Source organism: Chrysoperla carnea, chromosome 5, assembly GCF_905475395.1.
Source record: "Chrysoperla carnea chromosome 5, inChrCarn1.1, whole genome shotgun sequence".
NCBI lineage: Eukaryota > Metazoa > Arthropoda > Insecta > Neuroptera > Chrysopidae > Chrysoperla > Chrysoperla carnea.
In genome coordinates this window covers 26,206,845-26,234,140 of record NC_058341.1, presented here as the reverse complement: position 1 = coordinate 26,234,140, position 27,296 = coordinate 26,206,845, and the positions used below count along the sequence as shown (strand labels likewise).

General features: G+C 27.8%; 4 protein-coding genes across 4 annotated transcripts; 2 read left to right on the top strand and 2 right to left on the bottom strand.

The window, feature by feature from the left end:
• Window positions 1-11,444: 11,444 nt before the first annotated feature.
• Window positions 11,445-12,702, bottom strand: LOC123301075. Its single transcript, XM_044883804.1, has one exon. The coding sequence runs from the start codon at window positions 12,636-12,638 to the stop codon at window positions 11,445-11,447; it is 1,194 nt and encodes a 397-aa protein (XP_044739739.1). The 5' UTR covers window positions 12,639-12,702.
• A 391-nt stretch (window positions 12,703-13,093) lies between these two features.
• LOC123301499 (DNA methyltransferase 1-associated protein 1) lies at window positions 13,094-16,885 on the top strand. The gene is made up of 8 exons (XM_044884260.1): window positions 13,094-13,445; window positions 13,520-13,683; window positions 14,180-14,392; window positions 14,700-14,804; window positions 14,870-15,067; window positions 15,476-15,617; window positions 15,696-15,850; window positions 16,757-16,885. Exons 1-8 carry the CDS (start codon window positions 13,235-13,237, stop codon window positions 16,865-16,867), a joined length of 1,299 nt encoding a protein of 432 aa, XP_044740195.1. The 5' UTR covers window positions 13,094-13,234; the 3' UTR covers window positions 16,868-16,885.
• Window positions 16,886-17,082: 197 nt separating this feature from the next.
• LOC123301514 (DET1- and DDB1-associated protein 1) lies at window positions 17,083-20,324 on the bottom strand. Its single transcript, XM_044884281.1, has 4 exons — window positions 20,200-20,324; window positions 19,973-20,111; window positions 19,828-19,889; window positions 17,083-18,991 (listed from the first exon to the last, which is right to left on the bottom strand). Exons 1-4 carry the CDS (start codon window positions 20,200-20,202, stop codon window positions 18,887-18,889), a joined length of 309 nt encoding a protein of 102 aa, XP_044740216.1. The 5' UTR covers window positions 20,203-20,324; the 3' UTR covers window positions 17,083-18,886.
• A 333-nt stretch (window positions 20,325-20,657) lies between these two features.
• Window positions 20,658-26,645, top strand: LOC123301495 (activating signal cointegrator 1). The gene is made up of 7 exons (XM_044884256.1): window positions 20,658-20,784; window positions 21,424-21,821; window positions 22,680-22,947; window positions 23,335-23,621; window positions 24,153-24,447; window positions 24,509-24,825; window positions 26,505-26,645. Exons 1-7 carry the CDS (start codon window positions 20,717-20,719, stop codon window positions 26,591-26,593), a joined length of 1,722 nt encoding a protein of 573 aa, XP_044740191.1. The 5' UTR covers window positions 20,658-20,716; the 3' UTR covers window positions 26,594-26,645.
• Window positions 26,646-27,296: the final 651 nt, after the last annotated feature.

The window sequence follows — 27,296 nt, the reverse complement described above, 5'->3', positions numbered from 1 at the left end:
TTTGTATTTATTCTGATCTTGATAGTTTTTAAGCAAAAAAATAATATAATGGTTTCCAAAATTGATTTTAGAATAATTAATGAACAAAAATATTTCTCGAGATATGATCGTGGATGTAAAAGATTCCGCCGAAAGGTAAAGAGATTTCAATTAAACTGAGTGTTTTTTTGATATCTTGTAATTTTAAAAAGCTCCTTCATTGGTAAAACCTTTGAAAACGAAAGTTTTTATCCTTTAACTTTATTTTTATTCGTCGATTTCAAATTTCAAAAAGATATCTACTTGCCATAATGCCGTTATATTTTGAGGCTTTTAAATAATTTTTCCCTCAAAAACGATGCATAATAAAATTTAACAAATTTAAAAAAATCATTGTATTCATATTTAGCTCAAATAAAACTCAATTTTAGACGTGTCTTTATCGAAGTTTTAAAAATCAGTTTTCTATAGTTTCAATCGAGATGTAAGCACGGACTTAATATTAACATGGAGATTTAGACATGCAAGTTTCCATGTTGTTCAATTCTGCCTTGTGATATTTCATATTTTCAGATACGTGAAGGCTCACAACATTGCACTGTTTGATGCTATTTCTTATAATGTGAATGTGTGAATGTAGTTCTTTCATTTCAGCAAAAATGAAACTTTATTTTGTGCAAAAATGGTTGGTTGTTTCAAAGACATCGAAAATATAATGGTTTTTTTTATCGAAATACTACATTGCATAAAACTTTCTAAAATTCAAAACTATAATGGATTTTTCATTTCCTAAAATCAATTTTGTAAAGTCAATAATAAAAATTACAAAAATATTTATCGTACAAATTTTTTTTTTTTATTTACAACTACAAGTCTACAAAATTAATAATACTTGCTTGCATAATTGACAGATTTTTATTTAAAATTTATTATTAAGGCAGACAAAGTAGTACTATAAGTATGTTTTATAAAACTAAAAAAATAGTTTTAATTAATATCAACATTTGTATGTGTTTCAAATTTAAATGTTTCATTAATTGTAATAAAATTTTTTAATAGAAATTTAGGTAATAATATGTCGCATTGGAAAATAATTAAAACATTGATTAGTTTTTATTATTGGCAACTTCTCGATATAGAAAAGTTATTGCAAAATTTCCAGTATATTTTTACGTTTTATGGGCAGGGGGATCTATTGACATCTTTATGTAAGTACCTCCGTTCGTGCAACTGTAGACATTTTTTCTTGCACGGTATCTCGTGAACAAAAAATGATATAGAATTATGAATGAGAATAGGATCAATGACTATTGATGATTATTCTCCAAAACATAAAAAAAAATCGATACAATATAGAAGACTAATTTGGTAGATCATATTACATTTAAAATGTTAAAAATTTTATAAAAACTAATCATTGTTTTTAAAAACAAATTTTCCTTTGCAAATATCAAGATCCAGCAACGAAGAAAACTAAATAAAAACCATTAATTGTCAATGTAATCATTTAGGGCATATTAAAAAAATAATAAATGTTAATTTAAAATAAATGTTGATATTAAGTGTTATAATTAACAACTAATTATTAATTAAAATAATGAACAACTACAAATTCAGTGCAATGATATATTATTTACGTAATTTTTTACAGTTTATTGTACATTTTTTATACATTTTATTTTCCAAATATTTGACAAAATCTTCTTTATTTATAAAAAAATATAATTTACATCTAAAAAATATTTTAGTTTTCTGTAAAAGAATTAACCTTTTAATAATAAGGCTGACGGAGATCGAATTTAAGGTAATAATAAACATTCTTTTGCAATGTTCGCACAATGAACAAAGTTTTAGCAAATATCTACACAAAACGACAATAATTTGTATTTTGGAAATGAATTTCTGTCACATCTGTACCCGACTAAAAATTATTGGTGCATTTGACGGAGGTTTGATTCTAGAAACCTTTATGTCTACAACTGTTAAAAATATAACAATATTCTCCGAATACGGCAAGTATGAGACGATCAAAAGTTGAGAGTTCGCTCCGTTCTTTTGAAATAAAAATTTTTACTCAGCATTTATGGATCCGTAATTGGCACGCGCCAATGAAGTGAGAGATTTAATTTTGAAATACAGAACCCCCTTAACGAATAAAATTTAAGTAATTTACAGCATGAAATCTAGTAAGTTAGAGAGAAGGCGAAATTTGCGGTGGTTTAATGAAATCGACAAGAATGCACAAGTTTTAATATTATCGTGGCAGTCCAGACTCAAGAATAGTTGTAGAGCTAACTGATTGATTGAATTATGAATGGCGACATTTTTTTTTTTCATTAAAATTACTCCAAAATTTAAAAATTTTGTTTTATAGCTATAAATAACAAAGGGTTAATTTTTATAAACATTATAAATATGTTTTCAACTGAAATTTAAAAAAACTTATCTCTTAATGATTTTTAAAATTGTTCAAATATTTAAATAATTATTTTTAAATAATTCGAAATAATACAGAACAAAATAGAAATTAGTAACTAATAATTGTAAAAATATTTATAAAAAAAAAGTATCGATTCATTTTTTTACAAAGAATAAATTTACAGAAAAATAATTTTTTAATTTAACCAAAATACTTCAGCATTGAAAATTTCATTGCAAAACTGCGACATTTCAAGAGAAAATCGAAAAATAATTTTAAATAAATCGATACTTCACTTTCTTCGTTAATAATGAGATATGAATAATTAAAATTAAAATCATTCTGCAACTCTAGTACACAGTTGTAATTCATTCTAATACATATCTTGGCAATTTCGATAATTTCAACTCTTTTAACCCATAATAGTTCCTATTACATTATTCAACGATATTCTTTTATATTAGGATGAATTTTTGTTGACTTCGAGTTGAGACATAGTTATTTTTCAATGACTAAATATTCTTTCATTTGGCTCCAATTTAAAATTATTGGAAACTTATTAACTATTATTAACCAATATCTCAAGTGAGTTGTAAGGACTTCTCTTGTGTGTTTAAACAAGGGATCCCACATGTATGAGAGTGTCCGATGTTGGTAACTTCAGTCGGAAACATTTTGATAACATCAGCCTCATACGACCGGGGCTTGTCTTGATAAAAATTTTTTATAGTTTCTTACAATTTTCACAGCAATCTGTACCTAATTGATACACTTAGATTTTTGTTTTCGGTAATTTCGTCTTTACGTAAAGGTATCTGCGTTATAAACTCTTATTTCTACCAATTGACTGAAATATCGAAAACTTGTATTGTTTTCGCAATTTGTAACTTCTTTTTTTTGAAAACAAGATAAATATTCTACCATATAGTTTGATTACAAGATTACAAGATTGTTGAAATAAAACAAATTTTACTTTCTCAGTAAACTTATGTGAAATAGGTTTTTATTATTATGATGAAATACAACTAGAAAAATAACTTTTATTATTCATACCTCTTAATATACAAAACAAAAACTTATTAATTACTAATAGGTAGATGAAGTCCAAAGTAATTAATATCATAAATATGTAAAAAAAATATTTTATACTCTCAAAAAAAAAATGTTGTTAAATACTAGACGAATTATTTGTCTCAAATAATTTACTATACGTAAAAATTTTCATATTAAAAAAAAAAATTGTCCATGCACGATCAAATATAGTTTTAAAGATAAGTGGAAAAATTACTCAATTCGGTATGCAAATACTGTTAACAGACTAGGTGATGGATATTTGACTAATTCTACAATTGATTTGAAAAATATTTCTAAAACAGCTTGGGATACCTCGAAAAATTATTAAAATTACTTCTTGCTAAAAAATATAATTTAGAGCTTAATGACATCATTTGGTTATTTTGTGCGATTAAGCGTCGAATGAACTCTGAAATCTTCAACAATTGTAAATTTTGATTTAAGCTTTCACAAATTCCAAAAGTATAGTGAAAAAGAAAAAATGGAATGCTTAACAGAAAAGCGAGTTAAAAAACTTAAAATTTCAAAGTATGTGTACCAAAGTATGTGTAATTATTTGTACTTACACTTGGCGCTGACATCTTTGCGTTAAAATCCCACAACAATTTTTCGCAAATACAAATGATAAGTACAAACAAATTATTTGGAAATAGTCAAATATCTATTTTGATTTACATTATATTTAATAATAATTCGTATCATTGCACCTTATTTGAACTTTTGTACATTTATTAAACAAGGTTTTTTTTCTAAATTTACTAAGAATTATAAATATTTATTTCATGAATTAAAAACCAAATTAATTGTTTTTAAATTTATATAGATTGTGTAAGCGCAAATTTTACTACAAAATCCTCACAAACGTATTATTAGATAATAGGAGTGTCGCAAGAATGGATTAATAAAATTAAAAAAAATTATTTCCCCTTTTTTAATCCAGATTAAAAATAATAATTCTTTAAACATATTTGGATGTGTAATTTATTATACACGAAAAGTTTTCTATATTAAAGCACCTGTAAGTGTGTTACTGTTAATTCGCGTTTTTTATGTATTAAAATTGACTTGCCCGCATGTTTTAATATTCTAATTATTAGATTAGAATTATTTGGTGATATTTTTTTAATGTATTAGAATCTAATACACTAAAAAAAATATCACCATCTCCAAATAACGATTTGTAAAACGTTACTATACTAAATTACACTCACAAAGATGGTAAAGAATTACTTATTTTCGGCTGTCTTAAAGATTTCTCATTCCTATTAAACATTTTAACAAGTGAAATTCACAAAATTTAAAATATCTCCCACAACTGCGGTTTTTTACCTTATAGCTCTTTAAAAACTAAACTGATTTTCTTGAAAGATAGCCTCTCTCTTCATTAAATTTCCTTTCAAACAAACAAAAAATTAAAAAACGGTTCATCGGTTTCGAAGCTGCGGTGCCACATACAGACAGACACACACACACATACCAGTCAAACTTATAACACCCATCTTTTTCCGTTAGAGGTTAAAGTTTTAGTAATTTTATTTTAAAAACTGCGCCATTCCTATTAATTGAAATAAATCTCTAATTTTCTTATTAAATTAATAAAAGCCATATATTAATAAATACTATACCGTATGCGGTAAGTACTAAATATAAGTGGGAATGAATTTTTATTAGTAGAATTGTCAAAAGAATTTTGACATAGTAGAAAAAAAAAAGATACAATTCTATATATTAAAATAATAATTAATAAAATAATAATGACAATTAATTTTGAATGGTTAAAATTATATCATATACAAAATATATATACTTCAATGATAAGTATTGGACATTTGAAATTACTTATTCTTGTTATTTCTATTTGTAGAATGAAATATATGATAGCACGAATAAAAAAACTAATACCGATTAAATATCTTGATAGAATTAGATACTCTTGACTCTATTTACGAAGAACATGGTCATTTAAGTACAAAAATTAAATCATTAAAATTGCTTTTGCAATTTATTGTTAAAAACGTGTATTTATTCTTTTTATGATTCACTGTGCGACAAAATTTTAATATTTTTTTTTTTGTTTCATAGGCAAAATTTGGGTTTATTATTTAAATAATAAGTTTGAATCAACCCCCACTATCTATACCCGCGAGCCTTCCTTTAAATAGATAGGTAATACGTGTAGTTCACTCTAATTATTGAAACATACCTCAAGAAACCCTGCAAATTTCTTTTATGGACATTTTCTTCAAAAATCCAGAAACAACTTCTTTTTTTTTTTCATTGACTCGAGATCATTAAAACTTCTTTTTCCTCCATTTGTAGTTCACTCTAATTATTGAAACATACCTTAAATTTCATTGACTTGAGATACATACCGATCTACGACAAAGTATAAAATCAATAGCACAGAACATTATTTTGATCCAAGGTACATCATGGTGATTCTTTTCAAACTTTAGGTGTTACAGACTAATTGACTACTGAAACCTCAATAAGAGTTTTGTATCGAGCTCATTGTGCCAAAGCGTCTCGTATTTAAAGAAAATGAAAATCGAAATCGATTAAAGGGGCGAGTAAAAACCAAACTAAAACCTATTTTTTTCAGATTTTTTCTATCTTAAACTTGTAAAAAATATTTTTACGAGAAAAGTATCTCGTATTACTTCAAAATAAAAACAGGGTTTTAAAGACTAAATAATTCTATTCGAGTAAAAAAAAATTTACTTTGACTGAAAGAAAATAAAAAGTAAACAAATAAATTTAAACACATTTTTGCCGCACAGTGTTCAATAGGCTCTCTGCATCTTCAAAACATTGATCAATTTTAAAAGTGCAGAACAGACAATTTTTTTCGATTTTTTAAAAACATTTTTATCAATGTATGAAGATACATTGTAAAATATAAATTTGCTGTGATGTAAAATTGAAATAAAAAATTTTCCAGAATTAATAAGGGTCGGCGAATATGATCGCCTCTAAATTTTTTATCGCACTGTGATTATATTCAATTAATATTAGTGGTTTTTCACTCATTACAACTACTATTTAAAGAGTGCCTAAAATTATTTTCAACAATGTTGTCATTTATGAATTTTCAAAAATGTACACTTTTATTTAGTGATGTGATCTCTAGTTGATACTGATAAATTGATTTTGATTTTTAATATAAATATGACCTAATTTTAATAATAACCTAGGTCCACTTTCAATCGTTTATTTAACCATTGGCATTATCTCAGATTGGGAAAATTGATGTCAAAAATATGCAAAGTAGAGTTATTTACATGAAAGTATATAATCAGGATGAAATACTCCTTATAATTAACTCGGTACACTACACGTAGTATTGAGCCATGATCAAAGCCGTAAAACGACACTTTTTGAGGAACAAGTTGGTATTGAATTTTTGTACTGAGTATCAAACCATTTGTTTTTTCTTCCACAAGAGCAAAACGTTGAATGTAAAGCTATTGCCCCTATAATTCGATCCAATACATTGGTCAACATAGTATGACGTCTTCAATAGATGCCCTAACGTACTGAATAATTGCAGCTACATTAATTATTTTAAGCAGTTATGTGTTAACAGAAATGTTGAAATCGGCTTTAAATGTATTATTTGTTTCATAAAAATAGTGATAAAGGGAAAATTTAAATTTAAATCTATAAAAAAACAGGGGGATATTATGGTATCGAGGTAGTATATAAAAAAGTGGCGGACTTTGGTTTGGGGAGAAGATGGGGTTGAATATATTGGATTTTATTGTGACGTATTTGCGGACAACCTCTCACATGAATCTGTAATTATTTACTCGTAAAATATGATATCGATTTTTGCTTTTCTTCACACTTAATGTGAGGTAACAGTCATTTTTATTCTAAATTTCAAAATGATGAATCAAAATCACTTTCATTGATCACATCACTACTTTTATAATGATTGCGATAATTTATATAATTAGACAAAGTATAATAATATATTAAGCTACTTAGATGACTGAAGCTTTTCCATCATAATTAAAAATAATATTCAAAATTTTACAAATCACTTGTTGTAAAAACACTACTTTCACATTTGTTAAAACTAAAAAACAAAGCAAAATAAGAATTGTAAAGTAGCCAATGTTAAAATATAGAAATTAATAACGCATACATCACTTAATTAATAGTTAAGCCATTCAAATTTAATTCAAAAACGTTGTAAATTTAATGACTATTATTATTATATCTAATTTTATATTAGACTTAAATACAAAAGCAGTAGCTTTATGTGCTAAAGTGAATTTCTATTCAATATAATAATATTAATTTCTTCATTATTTATCAAAAAAATATAATAATAAATTTAAAAAAAAAAAGAAAAAATATACATATTATATATATATAGAAAATCTATTACTATCAAATCAAAAAATTTATAATAAGCAATTTTATGTAAAGTTTTTTATATTTTGAATGTTTGTGCTCCCTTTTCCAAAATAATACCGGATTCACAAAGTTTGCGCAATGAAACACATTGATCTATAGAACTTTTATGAAACACATTCATACCACAAGTGATAACGGAATATGGTAGAATGATGACTAACCACGGTTAATGCTATCCACGGTTTAACTTGTAAGCATATTAGCCTTTCGTTGCTAATAGGTTACTAAAAATCGGTGCCAATAGGTTTTCAAATCAATGGAGTGCGACCAAACTGAAATGAGATCGACCATGAGAAAGTGTAGGTAAATATGTATATCCCCAATCTACTCTATTTCTCTCGGTTTCATTTGAGTTTGAACGGGCTAAACGCTTTTTTACACAGACATGTGATCATAGAGGTTAATTTTAATTCTAGCAATTGAAGCACTCTTGACTGAAGTTTGAAGAACAAGATTAAATCAACCTAGCAAAGCCTCGGTATAAATTGTTCAGTGTTGTTTTGTTTTACACAAACGATACCATACAATCAGTTTAGTTTCATTACTCTTCGCATTCTACCGTTTCAACAAGCTGTGCGAAAGAATTCATAATATCGTACCCAATAGTTAACACAAATTCTCAGGATCCGGTATATAATCTCATAATTTTTTATAACTGTAACGCACATTTTTTACTTGATATCCAATTTGAAAATAATAATAGAAATGCCTTATTAATTATTGTTAGAGCACAAAATTTGTTTTTCGATTTGCTAAATTAGACATTTTTATTAGAAACAATAAACTTTTATCCTTCAAATATTAATTTTAATGTTTAGATATTTAAGGATCTACACCAATAAATTTTTCAAACCAAATTTGGAGCCTTTTTTATAAGTTCTGAACCGCTTCCACTTAAGTCCAATCTACGTAAAAAGTTGTCCAGATTAAATTTGTGATACAAAATATCTGAATTTTGACTAAAAAATGTCTCGATCTTGCTACTTATTTACTTTTTACAGCATTTACTTTTTCTAAAAGCTAGCTTTTAGTAGTTTAAGCTTAAACTACATCTTTCAATCTACTTGGTTAATTTTAGGTAGACAAAGAGGAGTGAAAAATTTCAACTTGTCTTTTTTGCCCTTTGAGAAGAAAAATATTTTTAAATAATCTAATCTTGTCATTTTCAATCTAAATAGGTATTATTAAACTAATATAAAGATTAACCCACTACGAAAAATGAATGAATGGCATTCGTATCTATTCAAATTTTATTAAAATAAAGTTTATTGACTCTAAAAAGAATTTCCGATTAGCAAATTTAATTTGAAGGTTTCAAAATGTACGGTGCCAAAAAATCTACAACATACAATAAAAAAAGTTTCTATTATGTTCATTGTGTATTGTTTTTTGATATTTTATAGCTTAAATAACTGCCAAAGGCAACCATAACTTTATTATCAATATAAAGTTGATAAACGAACAATGGATGTATGAAAGGAATCTTCATGTATAGATCATCACTCACAATCAGTGAAATAAAATTGATTATATTTCTTTATTTTTTTATTTAAAACTAAATTAAATAAATTAATGAAGATTTCAACTAATTATAATATATAATTCATCATTGCCCATTATTCATGCAATAGTGCTTGCATTTATATTTAATCATTTTCAGTTCAACAAAAAAAACTTGTGTGTATTTAAAATTTGTGAATTATTTCTTAAGGAGGTAATTCTACGCATTGAGCTAAAATACATAATGATGTGAACCAAAACGGAAGTGAGGGTCGCTACATTAGAAGAAAGAATACTTTATTCTTAACTTGAGTTTTTATGTGTAAAGTGATGCAAGTGGTGTTGAAGTGAATAGTTTACGCTTGTGCAAATGGCATATATTATCTCAGTAAATGGGGCGACGTAAACGGATAAGGACAATGTAAGAATCAGTGGGAATGATGTTTTTATCGATATGCATATATTGAAACTCAATGGAAGGCAATGTACCTCAGAATATACCGAGATTGCAGAAACTGCCTTGACGAAGAAAAGGTGTTAGCCTTCTTTTGTCACTGCCATATTTCGTTGAGATAGACATTTGTTTTTCTTTAATTTAAAGTTTATTGGCACCAAATACTCTTACTGTTCACAAATATCTTCAAATAGTTCATATAGTACCTGGAGACGATTCAGGTATCTTTAGTTATCACAACGGATCCTACTGGTCTGTGTGGGGCGCTTTTCTTCTAGGACCTGGACACGTGTACGGTATATCTAGGTATTTTCATTATTATTCACTTTACAATAATGCATAATCAATTTAGGGTCAGTTTGGGACGGTTCTGCCGATGTTCTACCTACACCGTAAAAACCTGAAAAGCCGTAGCTTAACTTAGGGCACGTATATAAAGATTGGTCAATGTTATTCCTTTCGACAACAATATTCTTATTAATGATTTGTATGCTTTTTCATGATTTATTAAAATAACGAAGGCTCACTCCGATATGTACTGTAGCTCAATGTTTCTACCTCATTTGTATCAACATGAGACTATAAGAGGAATTTAATTAAATTTGCTCATTGAAAGTCAAATATGTTTTAAAACAATATTGTTAGTGTTTTAAATATTATTATATTACAAAAAAAAAGGATGCAATAATTCAACCTGGAAATATATAAAACTAAAGACTACCTAGAACAAAATATATATTACAGAATTTAACTACCATGTTACAATTCTTCGCACTACACATAATAAATATATGTTGCAACAAAAAGAATTTTAATAATAAATTACATGTAAATGCCTTTTTTATGTAAAAAAAAATTAAATTGGTCAAAATTTAAGTTTTTGCAAAGCAATAAATACATTATTGTTTATATATTTATTATTTATGCGTTGCTAAAAATACATTGTTGTTATTGTACTCAAAAATAAGACAAAAAATAAATGAATATTTAAAAATAATTTATGTTATTTGTATTCAAATCGAAGTTTTTATTGATCCTTTCTTCCTGCCTGGCTGTGAGAGATGTATTATTACTAGTATCCGACCGAAACAGGAATTTCTAGATGTATTGAAAATCTATTGTTTACTGATATTTGGATTATTTTTTACACTTATACAGACAGTGAACATAATACTCAATATATGAATTATGCGAAAACGGCAGTGTTTTTTTCTCTTAACGAGACAAAATGTACAGTCCAGAGGAGTAGGGGCTATATGAAAACTTAACTTTCGCTGTTTATTATCATTTTTTAATTTATTAACTTTTTTTTAATTTTTGAAGGTGTGTCTATTCCTAAATAAAAACCATGATGGCATATATTAAAGCATATTTTTTATTTGCAGGGGTTGCAGAGTAGTGAACCGATACAAGAAGTCTTAATATGTGAATATCTTCTAAACCTCCCTTTAAATATGACCCCTTTACAGAAATCAGATTCACAATTCGCATAATGAATGAGAATTCGTATATTATCCAAAGGTAAGGAAATAAAACAAAAATTATAACAATAAATTATATATTAAAAATACATGTATAAAATAATTAAAAATCTTAAATAAATCCACCAGTCTCATATAAAATTTTTAATTCTGCATTATTTAAATGTGCAGCAAAATTCATGGCTGTACTATCGGGTAATGTAATCGCTTTTACATTACATTTAATATAACGATTTAACACAACCGTATCCATATCAACGACTCTTGTTTGTACCGTTTCTGAATGTACATCACTATTAATATTTGTATACACAGTAAATTCATCCATTTCACCAGCTGTATATGGCAGATATCTTGTATTTAGTAAAATATTTTTTAAACGCATCAAGGCTTTACAAAATTTTATCACGTATATTGTAAATCGATGCACATCTTTAACATTTTCTAATGTGTTTAAGATTGTGACTAACGATGATGAATACTTTGGTATTATGAATTCGTTCAAATTTATTATCATTACATATTTTGAACGACCTGCTGTACGATACAAACAATCTCTTGTTATTAATTCTTGCATATTTTCATATTTATTATTTGGAATGTTCCATGGAAAGAATGTAAAACTTGCATTTATTGCAATTGAGGTCCGATGTAAGGCTGTTTGAATTTTCGGAGAAATGAAATCATTATAAAAAATAAACTCATCAGCACCCAAAACTTGATTGTGCGATATAAAATCAACTATACTTTGTGTATCATAAAAGTTATTCAAGGCTGGAAGAGCACAAACTGTAAATTGTGATATTTTATCTAAGGAGTTTTTATTTTTTATAAATATTTTTGGTGAATTTGCAAATGATATTGCATAAGGCACTTGTTTCAATTGCTTTTGTTTACATAGAAATAGGTAATTATTAAAAATTTTTCCTTGAGATAGTATTACATAGCTAAATTTACCAATCGTTGGTTTATCGTTATCTTCAAACCATAAATTACATGTTAACTTAACAGTTTCGATTTTATTATCACCAATCGCAAGAACTTTTATTTCGCCGATATTTTCGGTCTTATGTGCAGCGTATGCATAAAAATTATCATCTAATTTTTGCCAAACGGGCTCTGGATTCCATGTTGATAAATGTGGTTTGGATAATGATAAAATATCTTCTTTTTTAGGCGGTGTTCCGAAAAAATTTAATACTTCTAATACATATCTTAGACGAAGATATTCGTTGCGATAAACTACTACTAAAAATACACTTATAATAGTTACAACAATAAGCACCAACTGTTGATATTTACGCATTTTTGTGGTAAAATTTTATAAAGTTATGGATCATACATTTCTGATCTGAAAATTAGGCACTTAATTAATTTAATGAATTTTTCAATTTAATTAATATTTACAAAAATTGTAATCATACTTTCTACTACCATTGCTAAGGTTGTTTCCATACGAAACACAAATCTGACACAGTGCGCAGTCTGCCATAATTCATAACTTAACGAAAATAAACTTAGCTATTGGCTTTTAAATAATCAACCATCAAAGTATCAAATAAAAATGATGATTTTTTGAAAACTAATGTGTTCGTTCATTTTATTCAAAATAAAAAACTACCCATAAATGCCAGAAAACTTTTTGTACCCACAGAAATATAAAGCACTTGTGAACACAGAAATTTGTAACATCCTAAAATAAGTCGATAATTATGCCCTCTATCAAGTTATTATCGAAATAATTAATTTTGAACTGTCAAAATCAAAAGCAAGCTTTGTATTGGCTGAATGGCTTAAAAACTTTAATAAAAGTGAAATATCAAAACAAAATAAATAATGATTTTGTGATATAAGTATTTATAAAAATATATAAAATAAATAAGGTAGATTAACTTAATAAAAATGGCAGACGTACGAGATATTTTAGAATTAGACAGGGCAACAACTCCTGAAATAACACGCGACATAGTGATGGGTGCCGACAAATTCAAGAAGGGACCAAGACCTCCCACAGCTAAAGTGACAAAACGTCCTGAAGGAATGCATCGTGAAGTCTTTGCTTTATTATACAATGACAAAAATGATGCTCCCCCACTTTTGCCAACTGATACTGGTAAATATACCGTGGAAATCCCACAGTTCGATTGAAGTAGATTCATTGTATTATTTCTCCTCTTTTTGTTGCAGGGAATGGCTATAAACAAACAAAAGCAAAACTTGGTTTACGAAAAGTACGTCCTTGGGCGTGGACACCTTTTACTAATCCAGCCAGAACTGACGGAGCTATATTTTATCATTGGCGAAGAGCCTCTGATGAACCCAGAGAATATCCTTTTGCAAAGTTTAATAAAGTAATTTGATATTTTATCATTTATATTTTCTAGTTTGTAATATAGTATCTTCAGTAGTTTTAAATTAGAATATTAGATTATTCTAAAGTTCGTACGTTGCTTTAATCTGACGAATAAATTTGTTTAAAATTTGGCGTAATATCACAAAAAGCAACAGAAAAATATTTTGATGTATTACTTAAACTTTTGGTATAAAACGATACTTGAAAATTTAGTAATTAAATTAAGAATCTTGGAAAACTATTAAAGAGCGAAACCCAACTAAATTTTTGATAATTTTGATTAAAAAACCGGTTATTAAAGGTTTAGGATATTTGAAAAGAGAAAGTCAAAGAATTATTAATTAACTGATTAACTGATTATTAACTGATTCAACTCAGACCTATTCAATCCAAACCATATTACTCTAGAGATACACATTTCGTGTTTGTATTATTAAGATGTTTAGCATTTGTAAACATAAAATAATTTCTAATATTTTTCTCTTATTTAAAAGCAAATTTCAGTGATATCATATACAGACACGGAATATAATACCCATTTACAATCAGAGACATGGACACGCGCTGAAACTGATATGTTATTAGATCTAGCAAAACGTTTTGATCTTCGTTTTACGATCATGTGTGATAGATGGAATCGAGATAAACCACGAACTGTTGAAGATATAAAGGAGCGGTATTATGAAATTTGTGGCATATTAGAAAAGGTACATGAACTATTTTTGCTGTGTAACTCATCGTTTTGCTGAAAAACGCGAAAAGCCTATTTTTGCAAACTTCCCCCCTCAATAAAATTTTTTGCACAAGGGGGATTGGTGGGGACTTTTCACAATTCATTTATAATAGTATTCTGAACATTCATACCAATTTTTAGCTCTATGGGAATTTTTGTAACCTTACTTATATTTTATGGACTAATTTGACTGGGTAAAAAACAAATTTTACTATTTTACATAAAATGTTCCCATGAACTATTAGAAAATACGTAAACTTTAAGAAATATACTATTTGTAGGTTCGAGGAGGTAGTAGTGATAAAAAAATATATGTATTCGATGCTGATCATGAAAGACGAAGAAAAGAACAGTTAGATAAACAATTTAAACGCACTAATGAACAGGTAATTGTAAAATAATTCATTGAATTCTAAAAATTTTATATAATTGTATGAAAATTTTTATTAAGATGGAAGAAGAACAATCACTCATTAATGAATTGAAGAAAATTGAGGCACGAAAAAGAGATCGAGAAAGAAAAACACAAGATTTACAAAAACTTATTAGTCAAGCTGATAGTCAGGGTGAAACACCACGAAAATCTGATAAGAAAATACCGAAAAAGAAATTACATCATCCTACTAGGCCATCAAGAATTGATCCTAGTGTAAGTATAATGTTTTTTTTATTTATATTTTTGGGCTCTTGTTATGGTATTGTATGATAAAAAGAAATTTACAAACAAATATACATACATACATAAAAGATACGTCAAAACATAACCACTCCTTGACAGACGGGTTAAAAAATGGCCAATAAAATTTATGAAATTCTAAACGAGCCAAATAGATTTTTGGACGAATATACCTAAACTTCGATAGTCTGATGAAATAGTAACCAACTATAAAGATCTTCAAGGCTAGATCTTCACGTACTGATCTATAATCTGTATAGTTAACTTTTCAATTCTAAATTACTGAACCGATTTTGATGAAATTTGGAAATTAGTATTTGGGGAAGAATATAGGCTATTATTAGACGAAGCCACGGTTAACAAATTGATTTTCATTTTTAGGCAATTGAAATAACTGGTATTAAATTTCCTGATTTTAAAAATAGTGGAGTATCATTAAGATCACAACGAATTAAACTACCAGCCAATATTGGACAAAAGAAAACAAAAGCGATTGAACAAATGCTACAAGAATTACACATTGGTATATATTTTTCATTTATTTTTTTTGATAGCATAAAAATGTGTAATATAAATAATTAATACCTATATTTTATTTTAGATCCGAATCCTATACCAACTGAAGATATTTGTCTTCACTTCAATGAACTACGAAGTGATATTGTACTGAATTATGAATTAAAAAGTGCTTTGGCTACTTGTGAATTTGAATTACAATCATTGCGGCATCAATATGAAGCTTTAAATCCTGGAAAAGTAAGTATGATTCCTGGAAATATTTTCATATTTCTTATGCAGTTCTATGAGTGTCTTTTATTCACTTTTCCCTAAAACCGATACTGTGTTTATGTTAATTAACTCACGAGTTTCCTTAATTGCACTTTGAGCTTTTAAGGCATTAAAATTCCTATCGAGAATTGTCTACGAATACTTAAACTTAATAGCCTGAATATAAATAACACAATTCAGCAGATTTGGATATCGAATCATTATTGCGAAAAAAAATACCTCGCGTTGTTTTAAAACATATAGTGAAGGGCACTCGCTCGTAGCTGGAAATTTACGATATTCAGTTTTCTATCTTCTACTACATAATTGGAAAATATTCGGCGGTTAAATATATAGGGCACGTATAAAGGATGATAAAACTTCTTCTAACGTTATTTGGACCTGTGAAATCTTACAAGGAGTCATGTATAGAATCTTCTAATCCTTCGAAGTCTCGAAAAACTAGCTTTCGGCGTTGTATGGCGTATCTGACCTCAATAATAATGCTTTATATTTTATGTAAATAAAATAAAGAATATAACGATATCTCCATCAACCGGATACATCCTCGTGCCCGGAATAAACGCAGAACCTTAAAAGTGTAATTGCTTTTTGAAATTTAAGAATTCGACAAGTATTATTTGTCTTTAAATACTGTTTGTAAACCATAGCATTAGCCATTAATATTATATGAAGTAAGAAGAGTACTTACGGACGATCTTAAGTATAAGTCAGCCCTCTTCGTTTTATCCATAAAAACTCTTCTTCATATAATTTTTGTGGCTAAATAGTTGGCTTACAATCGGTATGGCCAAGCTGATAAGACGCTAGGATATGTGTCTTTTTGTAATTCTCTATAATTCAACATATAATAAAAATGGCTCAATTTTTCAGACACTTTCAATACCTACCTCAATATCAACTGGTGCCAACGATCAAGAAGGAATTAAACAGGAAATAATTGATGTTGTCGGTTCACCGGGAACTCCAGCTAATACAACCTAATAATTATTCATACTTTTCATTTATATTTAAAAAAAATTTTTGTACATAAAAACAATAAATAAAAGTTTTTAATCAAAAGTAACATTGAAAATAATTTATTTAAAAAACTAAAATTGACACATTATTTTAATGAATAATTAATTATTAATTATAATTGTAAATGCTTTATTTATTTCAAACAAAAATTATATTAAAAAAGAAATCATATTATGTATGCATTATAAAATTAATTTTATAGTAAATAATCTTACATTAATATTCTCATATTCCATTGAAATTCAATAGAAACAGCGCACGTGACAGACTTTTGATCGGTATTTTAATTAAATAGGACAATGAAATGCGAGTGCTTACACTCATAGGATTTGAAATTAGTCGATTATACAGTTTAATGGGTAATTCGATTCCCTTCAAACTCTGTAGTTTAAAGAATTCGATCAAAAGTCGTATTTTTTATCTTAGTATATTACTAAATAATATCCGATGTTAGTATCAGACTATTAATAGAGCAAAAAAAAAAAAAAAACTGTGTCTATGGCACAATTTAATTCGGAAATTTTGAATTTTCTATTGGAGTAGAAACGTATATTTAAAAATGGAATTTGTAAGGATCTATACGGTTAGCCTTTCTCTTTATTCTGCTCGACTTGATACTGCCTTAATTATTTACCAGTCTCCAAGTGGTTGTTCAAATTAAGTTAATGTTAGATAAAGTGAATCCCAAGAATCGAATTAAAATTGAAGCAGTCCCATAAGAAAATGACAATTTATATTTTGCCCAAGATTCGTATTTCAAATCTGATTTAAAAATTTTTTCTAATATACCAAGATAAAACATACTTGAATGTAACTATTATTAACGTTTCAGACAAATGATTCTAAATATTATATACAAGTACAAACTAAAAAATTTGTAAAAACAATACGATCCTCAAAGGCACTTATCCTGGCAAATTAGCTTCTAAATAAAAAAATATATTTTTCAGTAGTTGGTCTACGACTTGGTTGAAATATTTTATTTCACAGTTCTTCTCATGTGCGGCACTTCGAGCTTTAATTTTCTGTTTTGCCTTAATATTTTGAAATCTTATCTTTATTTTAGAGTTGTGTTTCTGATAGGTGTGATAAAATTATCTGCGTGTCAAATAAACTTGCTAGCATCGTCAAAGGGAACTCATAACATAATGCATTGATCATTAGAATTTTGTAAAAAGAACGAAGATTTTAATTTTACAGAATCTCAACAAAACTATTATATGGTTCCGAACGATAATCGACCTTTTGGTTGGGATTTTGTTGATTGATTCGTTGAGGAGATATCTCGTTTTCGACGATGCCATGTGTAGGATACGTATGAAGAATATTAAAATCTCTATTTGTATTTTATTCCTATAGAAGCCTAGAAAAGGGTATAAGTTTAGAATATATGAATCTGAAACTTTGGACCCATTAGATTTGCCAAATTATAAGTTTTCTTTGTCACAGATCGTATTGTATTTAAAAAAAATTGAAATGAAAAACGTTATTTATTACACTATACGTAGAAATACATAAAATAGTAAACTAAATTGATAAAACTATCAAATTTTTGCCGATTTCAGCATTAAATCTAGTAATGGATACAATTTTCTTTGCCATATATCTGATAAATATAATATTTTATTAGATTTTTAAATACTGAAATCATTCCATGTAATTTATGAAATTCTCGAAATCTGATCAGAGTAAATTTTACAAAACACAATATTTATAAATTTCCAGCAAATGAGAATTAAAAATTTTTGTAATTTAACCGAAATGCCAACTTATTATTCGAGTAGAAATATATAATTCAATTTCGAAAACCTGCATACTTAATTAATAGAAAAAAGCATAATATAAAATTTTTCTTGTCTATAATTATATTAATAATAAATAATAATGATGTTTCTGTACTTTTGAAGAATCATATGTCTGATATTGATTATTTGTGTGTACTTAAATAATTAAAAGATCGAAGTGTACATCGTATAGTTGTTATTACAATGGTAAAACATCATCAACACGCGGCCTTTTTCGTGCTCCCCAGGTTTCATCATTTGTGCCTTCAGATGCTGTGTGGTCACGTTTTTTCTGAGTGTTTTGCTGGAAAATAAATAAATAAGATTTTGATTGATTACAATAAGCCTTCACCCCTTAATGTGATTAGTACTCCAATATGCTCGCTTTACAAATCTGATAGTGAATGGTAAATCGAAATTTGTCGGAATTGGCTACAATGTTGGTCTGATGTGCCTGTATTATACAGCGAATGGATAAATTAGACCGGTCGGCGAGCATGCTAGCGTACTAATCACACATTATGTGGTCAACTCAAATTAGGGTTAGTTTGAACACAATTTAAAGCCGCATTAGTATTAGAGAAAATAAAAAAAACCACTTGTTTTCGCCACAGAATATATTTTTGACTTAACATGGATCATAATAAGTATGATTCCGATTATAGTATCTTTAAGCAACTCCCACTAAGAAACTCCCACTCTCCAAGCCTCTTACAACTATCTCAACGCATATCGAAGCTTCAACACCTGTATGTAATACCTCTCACTTAGATACATTGCTTAACGCATATATTTTGTCACACTCGTGATATTTATATGCCTAGATGTAAATCGAACATTCTGTATATTACAAGAGATATATATAATCCCAGACCTCGATAGGATAATTCATGGCTGAGGGATTTTAGGAATCAATATTACCTACAGACTAAGCAAGATGTACTTTTATCACACAATTAAAAGTGATTATTACAACAATAAGTTAATCTGTCTCCATTTTAGTGAGAAATAGAGGGGCTCTATTTAAAAAAAAAAAGGACAAAACTGATTCAGAAACAAAATTGCTGCTTCAACTTGACTTTACTGACTTTAAAATTATATTTCTGGACATAAGAATTTGTAAAATTTAAAGTTAATTACCTTCTTGTCCCATAATTGATGTAAATATCTAAGTAGAATGCTCGTTTTCTCTGTAACAATAACTGAAAATAAAAAAATATAAATATAACACAATGGAACAAAGATGTATCTACTTTTGACTAAAAACAGTCATATAAAAACTTACTCTGTTCGGATGGATAATCTTTGGTAGGTAAATAAACGGAAGGTCTTTTCATACCAGATCTGCTATTATTATCCGTATGAAATCGTGAAAAATTACTTTCATCATACGAAGGCAGCCCCTTTAAGAACTCCGCAACAGACTAAAAATAAACAAATTGAAAATTATTTGAATTTATTCTTAAATTAATAAGATTGTATTTATTTCAAAAATTTTATTAATAAATTTACCATTTTTCTTTATTTTTTTCTATTATGAAAATTAGTTGACACAAAATTTTTACAGGAAATTAGACTGAACAGCTGATAATAAATCAATGCAGGAAACTTGGTTTTGTTACTATCTGTATAGTTCGTCTAGAATATTCTTACTACTACGCTATGTCCTAAATGCCCTAAAATAAAGAACTATTTTATTTATTTTACAATTGTAAAATGTTGTATTTTGGAAAAATTAAATAAAATTGGTGATATTTAGTGATAAAGTTATACTCAAAAACTGCATAAGAATCACAAGATAAATTTGGTGAAAATGTAGCGGTTTGATTAAATGAAAACTATTATAATTATAAACTTGTCAATCGTGGTGGAACTTTGTTGATGGAAGAAAAATTCACACATGGGATGTTAAAAAGTACAATTTTTTAACTTTTAATATCCACAGGAATAAATTTTTGTTTCCAATATTTGTCATACCAGATCAGAATAATTATTAAACTTCGGATTAATTTCCTTTTGAATCGTTAGAATGGATAAGTTTTTGGAATCAAAATTGTGCAATTTTTTAGGTTTTGAAATACCGAAAGAAATGATTGAGTAAGCAATTTTATAAAATTAAAAATCTTTATCAATTTTAGTTGATGAGAAAATCAAAATAATTCTACTAAATAAGTTTAAAAAACTGATTTTTGCATAATAGATAATTGTGACGATAGGATAGAAAGTAAATATGTTGAGAATACAAAGCTTCAACTTGAAAGTTTTTGTTTAATTCTCTGATGTAAGAGTTTGTATTAAGGAGCTCTATTAACAATCTCAAAAATAATCATACTCTGGCAAACTTAGACTAATTGCCAAAAGTAAGTTCCTCTTAAAATCACACATTTGGGTTTCACTTTAAAATCGAATTGTATTGTGGTATTGGGGGATCTTAAACGACTACGGTCTACGTTTACTTTTTAATTGCCTTAGTGTGCAAAATATGGCATTATACAGCGTACCTATCAATTTGATTGGTACGTAAGTTTTTTAGTCGCAGACCTGTGTAATGGCAATTTTTGTTTCTTTGCTGGTGATATAAAGAGCAAATCCAACCTATCCCACAAATTTGTGCGAGTAATGTACTATGCACATATTGGCAAATTAGGATTAAATAAATCTTGTCATAACTGAAATTGGAAATTTTCCGAGAATAGAGATTAAACATAAATTTTCAATTATAAAAAATTGTTTCAGTCATATATTAAATCTTAGAACAGAACCAGAAATTCGAGAATATTTTAATGGTTTGTTAGATAAATCAGATCATAAACAACGGCAATTTGTTAATGAATTTATTAATAAACGTAATTTGAAAAGGCCACCGAATAAACAGAAAAATCGTAAAAAGAATAGTAAACCAAATATTGTCGATAAAAATTCAGGATTACATGAAATTAAATCAGATTTCGACGAATTGGAAAAGAAATATCAAATAGCATCGAAAAAAGAGTCGAAGGATAAATGTGACGATAAAAATAATTTGGTAACAAATAGTACAAGTATCAAACCACGAAAATATGAAAATCCTTATCAAAAATATAAGAAATTTGTACCGTTTGATGCTTCAAAAGGAGATTATCCACTCTTACCAGGTAAATACTTTTAATTTTTTCGAATGTGAAAATTATTTATAAGAAATTTGAATTCAATTTGTGGTGTATTTCGTTTTACACACTTTCTGCTTACCGAGAATTTAATCGATCTCAATTTAAAAATCGATCCGGGAAATTCCCAGAAACGGTTTCAAAAACGAAAAATTTTTCTAGGAATTAAAAATTTTTTATCATGTTTAAAACGAAAAGTATATAAACTTGTAGTTGCTGAAGAAATCTCAATAAAGAGGAAAAACGTCCAACTGGGTCAACTGTAATGTTCCGATTTGATATTCCTAGTTCAACTTTCCTGTGATTCAAATTGTTTATTTTTAGGAACGTTAAAAAAAATTCTTTCATTTTTATGTCAACTTTCATAGTTCTAAAAATTACTTTTACGATTTTTTCTAGCTAAAAAACAAGTTTGTAAATAGATGAAATTATAGGTCATTTTTACTACCTTTCTTTTAACTCGCAGTGGCTGCTTGTCTGTTGAAAATAATTGGAATCGATTTTTAACCCTTTTCGGTGATCCAATCGAGCTGAAACTTTGCAGGCAGGCTTGTGACGACGTTAAAAATTAAAAAAAAATGTATCCGTTTAAAAAAATGTATACAAAGAAAGGGAGTATAATAAAAAATTTGTTTTTGGGTTAGTTTTTTAGGCGTTTTCTATATGGTTTCCTATAGGCTAATGTGCTATCTAGGTCATTTAATTTTGAAAATGTATCTGCTATTTTATACGCTAACTATCTATTTCATACAGTGACTCTTTTTATTGTGAAACAAAAATGACCCACTAAAAATTCCATTCAGTCATTTTTAAAGTATTCTATTAAATAAATTTCGATGATTCCAGGTCGAAAATTATGTGGATGCTATGCTAAACGGCACAATTTAATAAATAATTGTACAGAATGTGGACGTATTCAGTGTGAACAGGAAGGTTCTGGTCCGTGTATGTTTTGTGGTGCATTAGTTGTATCTATTGAAGAAAAGGCAATTATTGATAGTGATACTACGCAGGGAGATGCTTTAGTAAAAAAATTATCAAATCAACCGAAACCTGAAGGATGGGAAGCAGCTGTAGAAAATCAAAAAAAGTTACGTGATGCAGACATATCTAGGTATAATAAAATTAATTATTTTCGAATTTATTTCAACTGGCCATAAAGATTTATTTCAAACGTATTTCGCAATAATTTTTTCGAATATTGATTGATCTTTGCCCACCCCATTTGCTTATAGGCTTTTGCCCACCAAGAATAAATCGGTTGGATAAAAGTTTCTAATAATTAATCATGATATGTAGATAACAAAACACAAAATTATTTTACATTTATTATTTTAAAATTATTTTACAATTATTTACAATGTGACGTATAAACCAAATTTAGGACAAAAGCCTATTCCTTTTAGATAAAAGTTTTTTCAATATTCTTAGCAGGCAATTTTCTTATTTTATGCAGTTCCTCCACTATGGGTTTTCTTATAAGCATAAAATTTTGTTCTAGGCAAGAAAAGCAACGAATTGTTGACGATCAATCTGATTATTTCATATTAACACGTTCTGTATGGAATGATAAAACAGACATGAATGATATAAGTAAACAAATCAAAGAAAATGCAGAAAAAGCCGCATTAAAAAAATTAGCAAATAACACTAAAACAAATGTTTCTTTGATTACGGAAAATGAAAAAAATCAATTGCAGAAATGTATGAATAATAAAAAACAAAATAAATCTAAAACATGTGAAACAAAAAATGTGCCAGTAAAAAAATCGACTGGCATACGTTTTGGTAAATATTTCATGATTATTCTTACATACAATTATAAAATTAATTGGGGTTTTAATGCTCCAGAGCTATGCGCTCTCCTCCATTCATTTTCAAAGGCTATAAACTTAGATTAGGCAAACTCATTAGTTATAAAAAATCATACACATATTTAGTATGATTTTTTATGACTTTCTAATCATAGGTTGTGGGTAAGAAGCCAGACAATGGAATGATTTTGACCTACAGCCTAAAGCAACGCACAAGACGTTAATTTATGCCTACCAATTTAGCTAAAAAATGTTAGTTTTTTTATGAGGTTCAACTTTCTAATTTAAAGTGTTATTCTATCTACCGTTTAGATTTAAATTGGATATTGAAAAACCCGAAGAACTAGGTCCAATTTGATGTCACCCATCAAACTCTGTAACTTTTAAGTTATTTTTTGATTGGTTAAATACAAAACGAGATATTTATGTGTATAGATTAAAATATCTCACCCTGTATATGGCAGAGGTTATGGTTTTATGTTTATATAGATTTTAATTTTTTAAGATGATGAATGGCGATTAAATACAGCTAGAGATCTAGATATGGAATGTCAAGTAGCAAAAATTGAAAAAGATGTTGAAGATTATCTTGAAAATTTGCCCATTATGAGAATGCCTGAATTACGAGAGAAATTATTTTATCAAGATCCAAGAACATCAGACTTTAATGCTATCAAATATAACAACGAATACGATTGGGATAATGAATTTTGGGAACTGAATGATTATTTTGATCGATTAGGTTTTTGCATCAGTATCCGTCAGCCGTACGCATCACTTATTATGGCAGGAATTAAAACGTAAATTTTCATTCTGGAAATTAAAAACAGAATTTTTATTGATGATATATTGTTATTTTAGTCATGAGGGTCGTGATTGGAACCTAGATTTACGTGGTATTATATGGATTGCTGCTGCGGCAAAAAAACCTAGTCAAGAGGAAATTGAACGAGTTGAAAATTTTTATAAACGTAAAAATGAAAATAAAGATATAAAATTTCCTAAAAATTATCCTACAGGACGATTACTCGGTCGAGCTCAGATAGTATCTTGTCTAAAACGTGAAGAATATTTGCAAAAGTTTCCTGATGGTGAAGTCGATGATGACTTTGCAATTATTTTGGATGATATCATACCTTTACCAGTTTTAATTCCGTTAAAAGGATATTCTGGAATATGTAAGTATAATTAAATATTTTAAATTACACCTCAGCCAAAACATTTATTATCGTTTTTTATGGTGCATAATAATAACGTATATAGGTCAGATACCTTTGTACAATCAATCAATTTTTTGAATCGATTGATTGTCAAATCATAATTGTCGTTGGATTCCATCACACATTTAACAAATATATGTCTTTATATATAAACGTTTAACGTCTGTTCTCAGGGGCGGATTTACGAATTTGCCGCCCATAGGCAGGCATCAAAGTGCCGCCTTTTTTTTTATAAACAAAAATCTGTTTTATTTATTTGGAAATTGAAAAATATTTAATATAATAAATGAAATAACTTTTTAATCATAAGTAAGGTTTACAAAACAAAAAAACAATTCATTTTTCAATTATTTCAATGTACATTTTTACGCCAGACTTTTTCAACAGCAAATGTATCGATGATTTTGTTCAGATCAACTTGTAGCAAAGTTTCAACTTCAATACACATTATAGCCGAAGAATTTAGTCTGTTCTCTTTCATCGTGGAACGCAAATAAGTTTTGATACGTTTCAAGCATGAAAATGAACGTTTCGCAGTACAATTTGCTACTGCAGTGCAAGTAAACATTTTAACAGCGATATCGATCATCGGATACACCTGGTGCAACCTTGAACGGGGACGGTGAATTCATCCGATAATTCAACCTCTTTTGTTGACGATTTGAAAAAGTCGTTGATTTTTTTCGATGAATCAACATCTTTTTTCAATTTCTCTTCTTTCTCTTTTCTTAATTGTTCTTAATTTAGAGTACTGATACCCGCTTAGTCGTTGTCTACCATCACTCATTTTAAACGATTCAAATACTTCAGTACAGTCTCTGACATGGTACAGTTGAACAAAACAAGACGGAAGGTTAGGTTGCATTTCTGAGAAACGTTCTAAAACTTCCAGGATAGTGACATTCGCGAACATAGTGACTAGATATAGTTTAAGTGAAGTGGCGACTTTTTCAAATGATTGTTTCACGCAAAATTGACTAAAAATAGAAAAAAATTCACATTTTTATTAAGGATGTTCCAGCATGGTATTTGCAGTTTCTATGTTAAAGCAATGGTACAATTTTTTTTTCGACAGAATTTAACGAAAAATTAAATTTAAGAATTTAATAATGCTTACTATTAATTCCCAAAGTTTCAGAAATTTTGACCGTTTAAAATGGGAAATAATTATGCCAACGTCCCAATTTCGATCAATTTACGTCAAAATTAATATCTCGAAAGTGAAAATTAATTTCTAAATTTTTTTTTTAGAATTGTATTGTATAAACATTTTTTTCTACTTTTTCTTCAATATATAATAATATCATAAAAAATAGTTGGAGAGACCGGACATTTTACATGCTTTAAATGGGACATGAACCTCAAAATCGCGAACTTTGTCTTTAAATATCTCGCGATCTAAACGGTCAAAAATTATGAAATTTTAGGAATTCATAAATAAAGCTATTATAAACCGAAAGTGATTTCATGCTGGTACTACCTTAAACAAAAAAATTTTTAATAATTGAAACGAATTTTTTGCCGCCGTAGGCACAGGTCTACTTTGCCTGCCCATAAATCCGCCCCTGTCTGTTCTTATATATGTTCTTGTGTATAAGTTTGCTTAAATATTTTAATTTTTGATGTTCTATGTTTAGATCTTTTACCAAAGAAATTACATACAGCTGCGGGCCTTATGATAAGGAAACTTCTTCAAGAAACGTCTTTAACAAGTGATGAATGGTAACTAAGAAATAATAATTCCTTATAATAATCTTGTTATGTTTATATAAGTAAATAATTTATATACAATATTACACCAGTTGTGATAGTTTAATAATTTTGTATATATAATATATTTGAACAATAAAATATTTATTATTTCTCTAAGAATATTAATTATACACAGGAATCTGCTAGCCTGTAAGTTGTTTGTTTGTTATAAATAAATAAATAAAAATCGTAATATATTTTAAATTTCGTTTTATTTTTTAAATTTTCTATCCTATTTTTTCTTTCAGAACAAAATTATCAATTAATTATTTAGTAAAGGTAAGTATTAAGTTAATTATATTGTTACATATAAGCCGGGTGGTGACAGGGTGGATATAGCACTTGCCTATGAAACCAATGTAAGTTGGTTCGTATCCTGGTGTGGATAATATATTTTTACTTTTAAATTAAATGAATTTTTCCTGTTGTTTAAATTTTCCACTCTTTTTATTGTTAAAATTATCTATATAACCCGCCCCCTTGCCTTAAATAATGTCAATTATACATATGTCATAAATCATTATTTTGTCAAGGGGTGGGAATTTAAATAATCATAAATATGATTTATGACATAAGTAGGAAAGTGGGACTTTTATAAGTAATTTTTTTTTGAAATAACATGTTTTCCTATTACAAAATCTTATAAAATTTCATTTAACAAGAAAGCTCCGCGATCT

Excerpts from the sequence above, each read along its gene's own strand:
- LOC123301499 (XM_044884260.1), top strand. The coding sequence starts at position 13,235 with ATGGCAGACGTACGAGATATTTTAGAATTAGACAGGGCAACAACTCCT. Across the intron at positions 14,393-14,699 it reads TTTGTGGCATATTAGAAAAG|GTTCGAGGAGGTAGTAGTGA; the intron begins GTACATGAACTA and ends TACTATTTGTAG. Across the intron at positions 15,068-15,475 it reads CATCAAGAATTGATCCTAGT|GCAATTGAAATAACTGGTAT; the intron begins GTAAGTATAATG and ends TTTCATTTTTAG.
- LOC123301075 (XM_044883804.1), bottom strand. The coding sequence starts at position 12,638 with ATGCGTAAATATCAACAGTTGGTGCTTATTGTTGTAACTATTATAAGT.
- LOC123301514 (XM_044884281.1), bottom strand. Across the intron at positions 19,890-19,972 it reads AGATTATCCATCCGAACAGA|TTATTGTTACAGAGAAAACG; the intron begins GTAAGTTTTTAT and ends TTTTATTTTCAG. Across the intron at positions 18,992-19,827 it reads ATCAATTATGGGACAAGAAG|CAAAACACTCAGAAAAAACG; the intron begins GTAATTAACTTT and ends TTTATTTTCCAG.
- LOC123301495 (XM_044884256.1), top strand. The coding sequence starts at position 20,717 with ATGGATAAGTTTTTGGAATCAAAATTGTGCAATTTTTTAGGTTTTGAA. Across the intron at positions 20,785-21,423 it reads ATACCGAAAGAAATGATTGA|TCATATATTAAATCTTAGAA; the intron begins GTAAGCAATTTT and ends AAATTGTTTCAG. Across the intron at positions 24,826-26,504 it reads AAAAGGATATTCTGGAATAT|ATCTTTTACCAAAGAAATTA; the intron begins GTAAGTATAATT and ends TTCTATGTTTAG.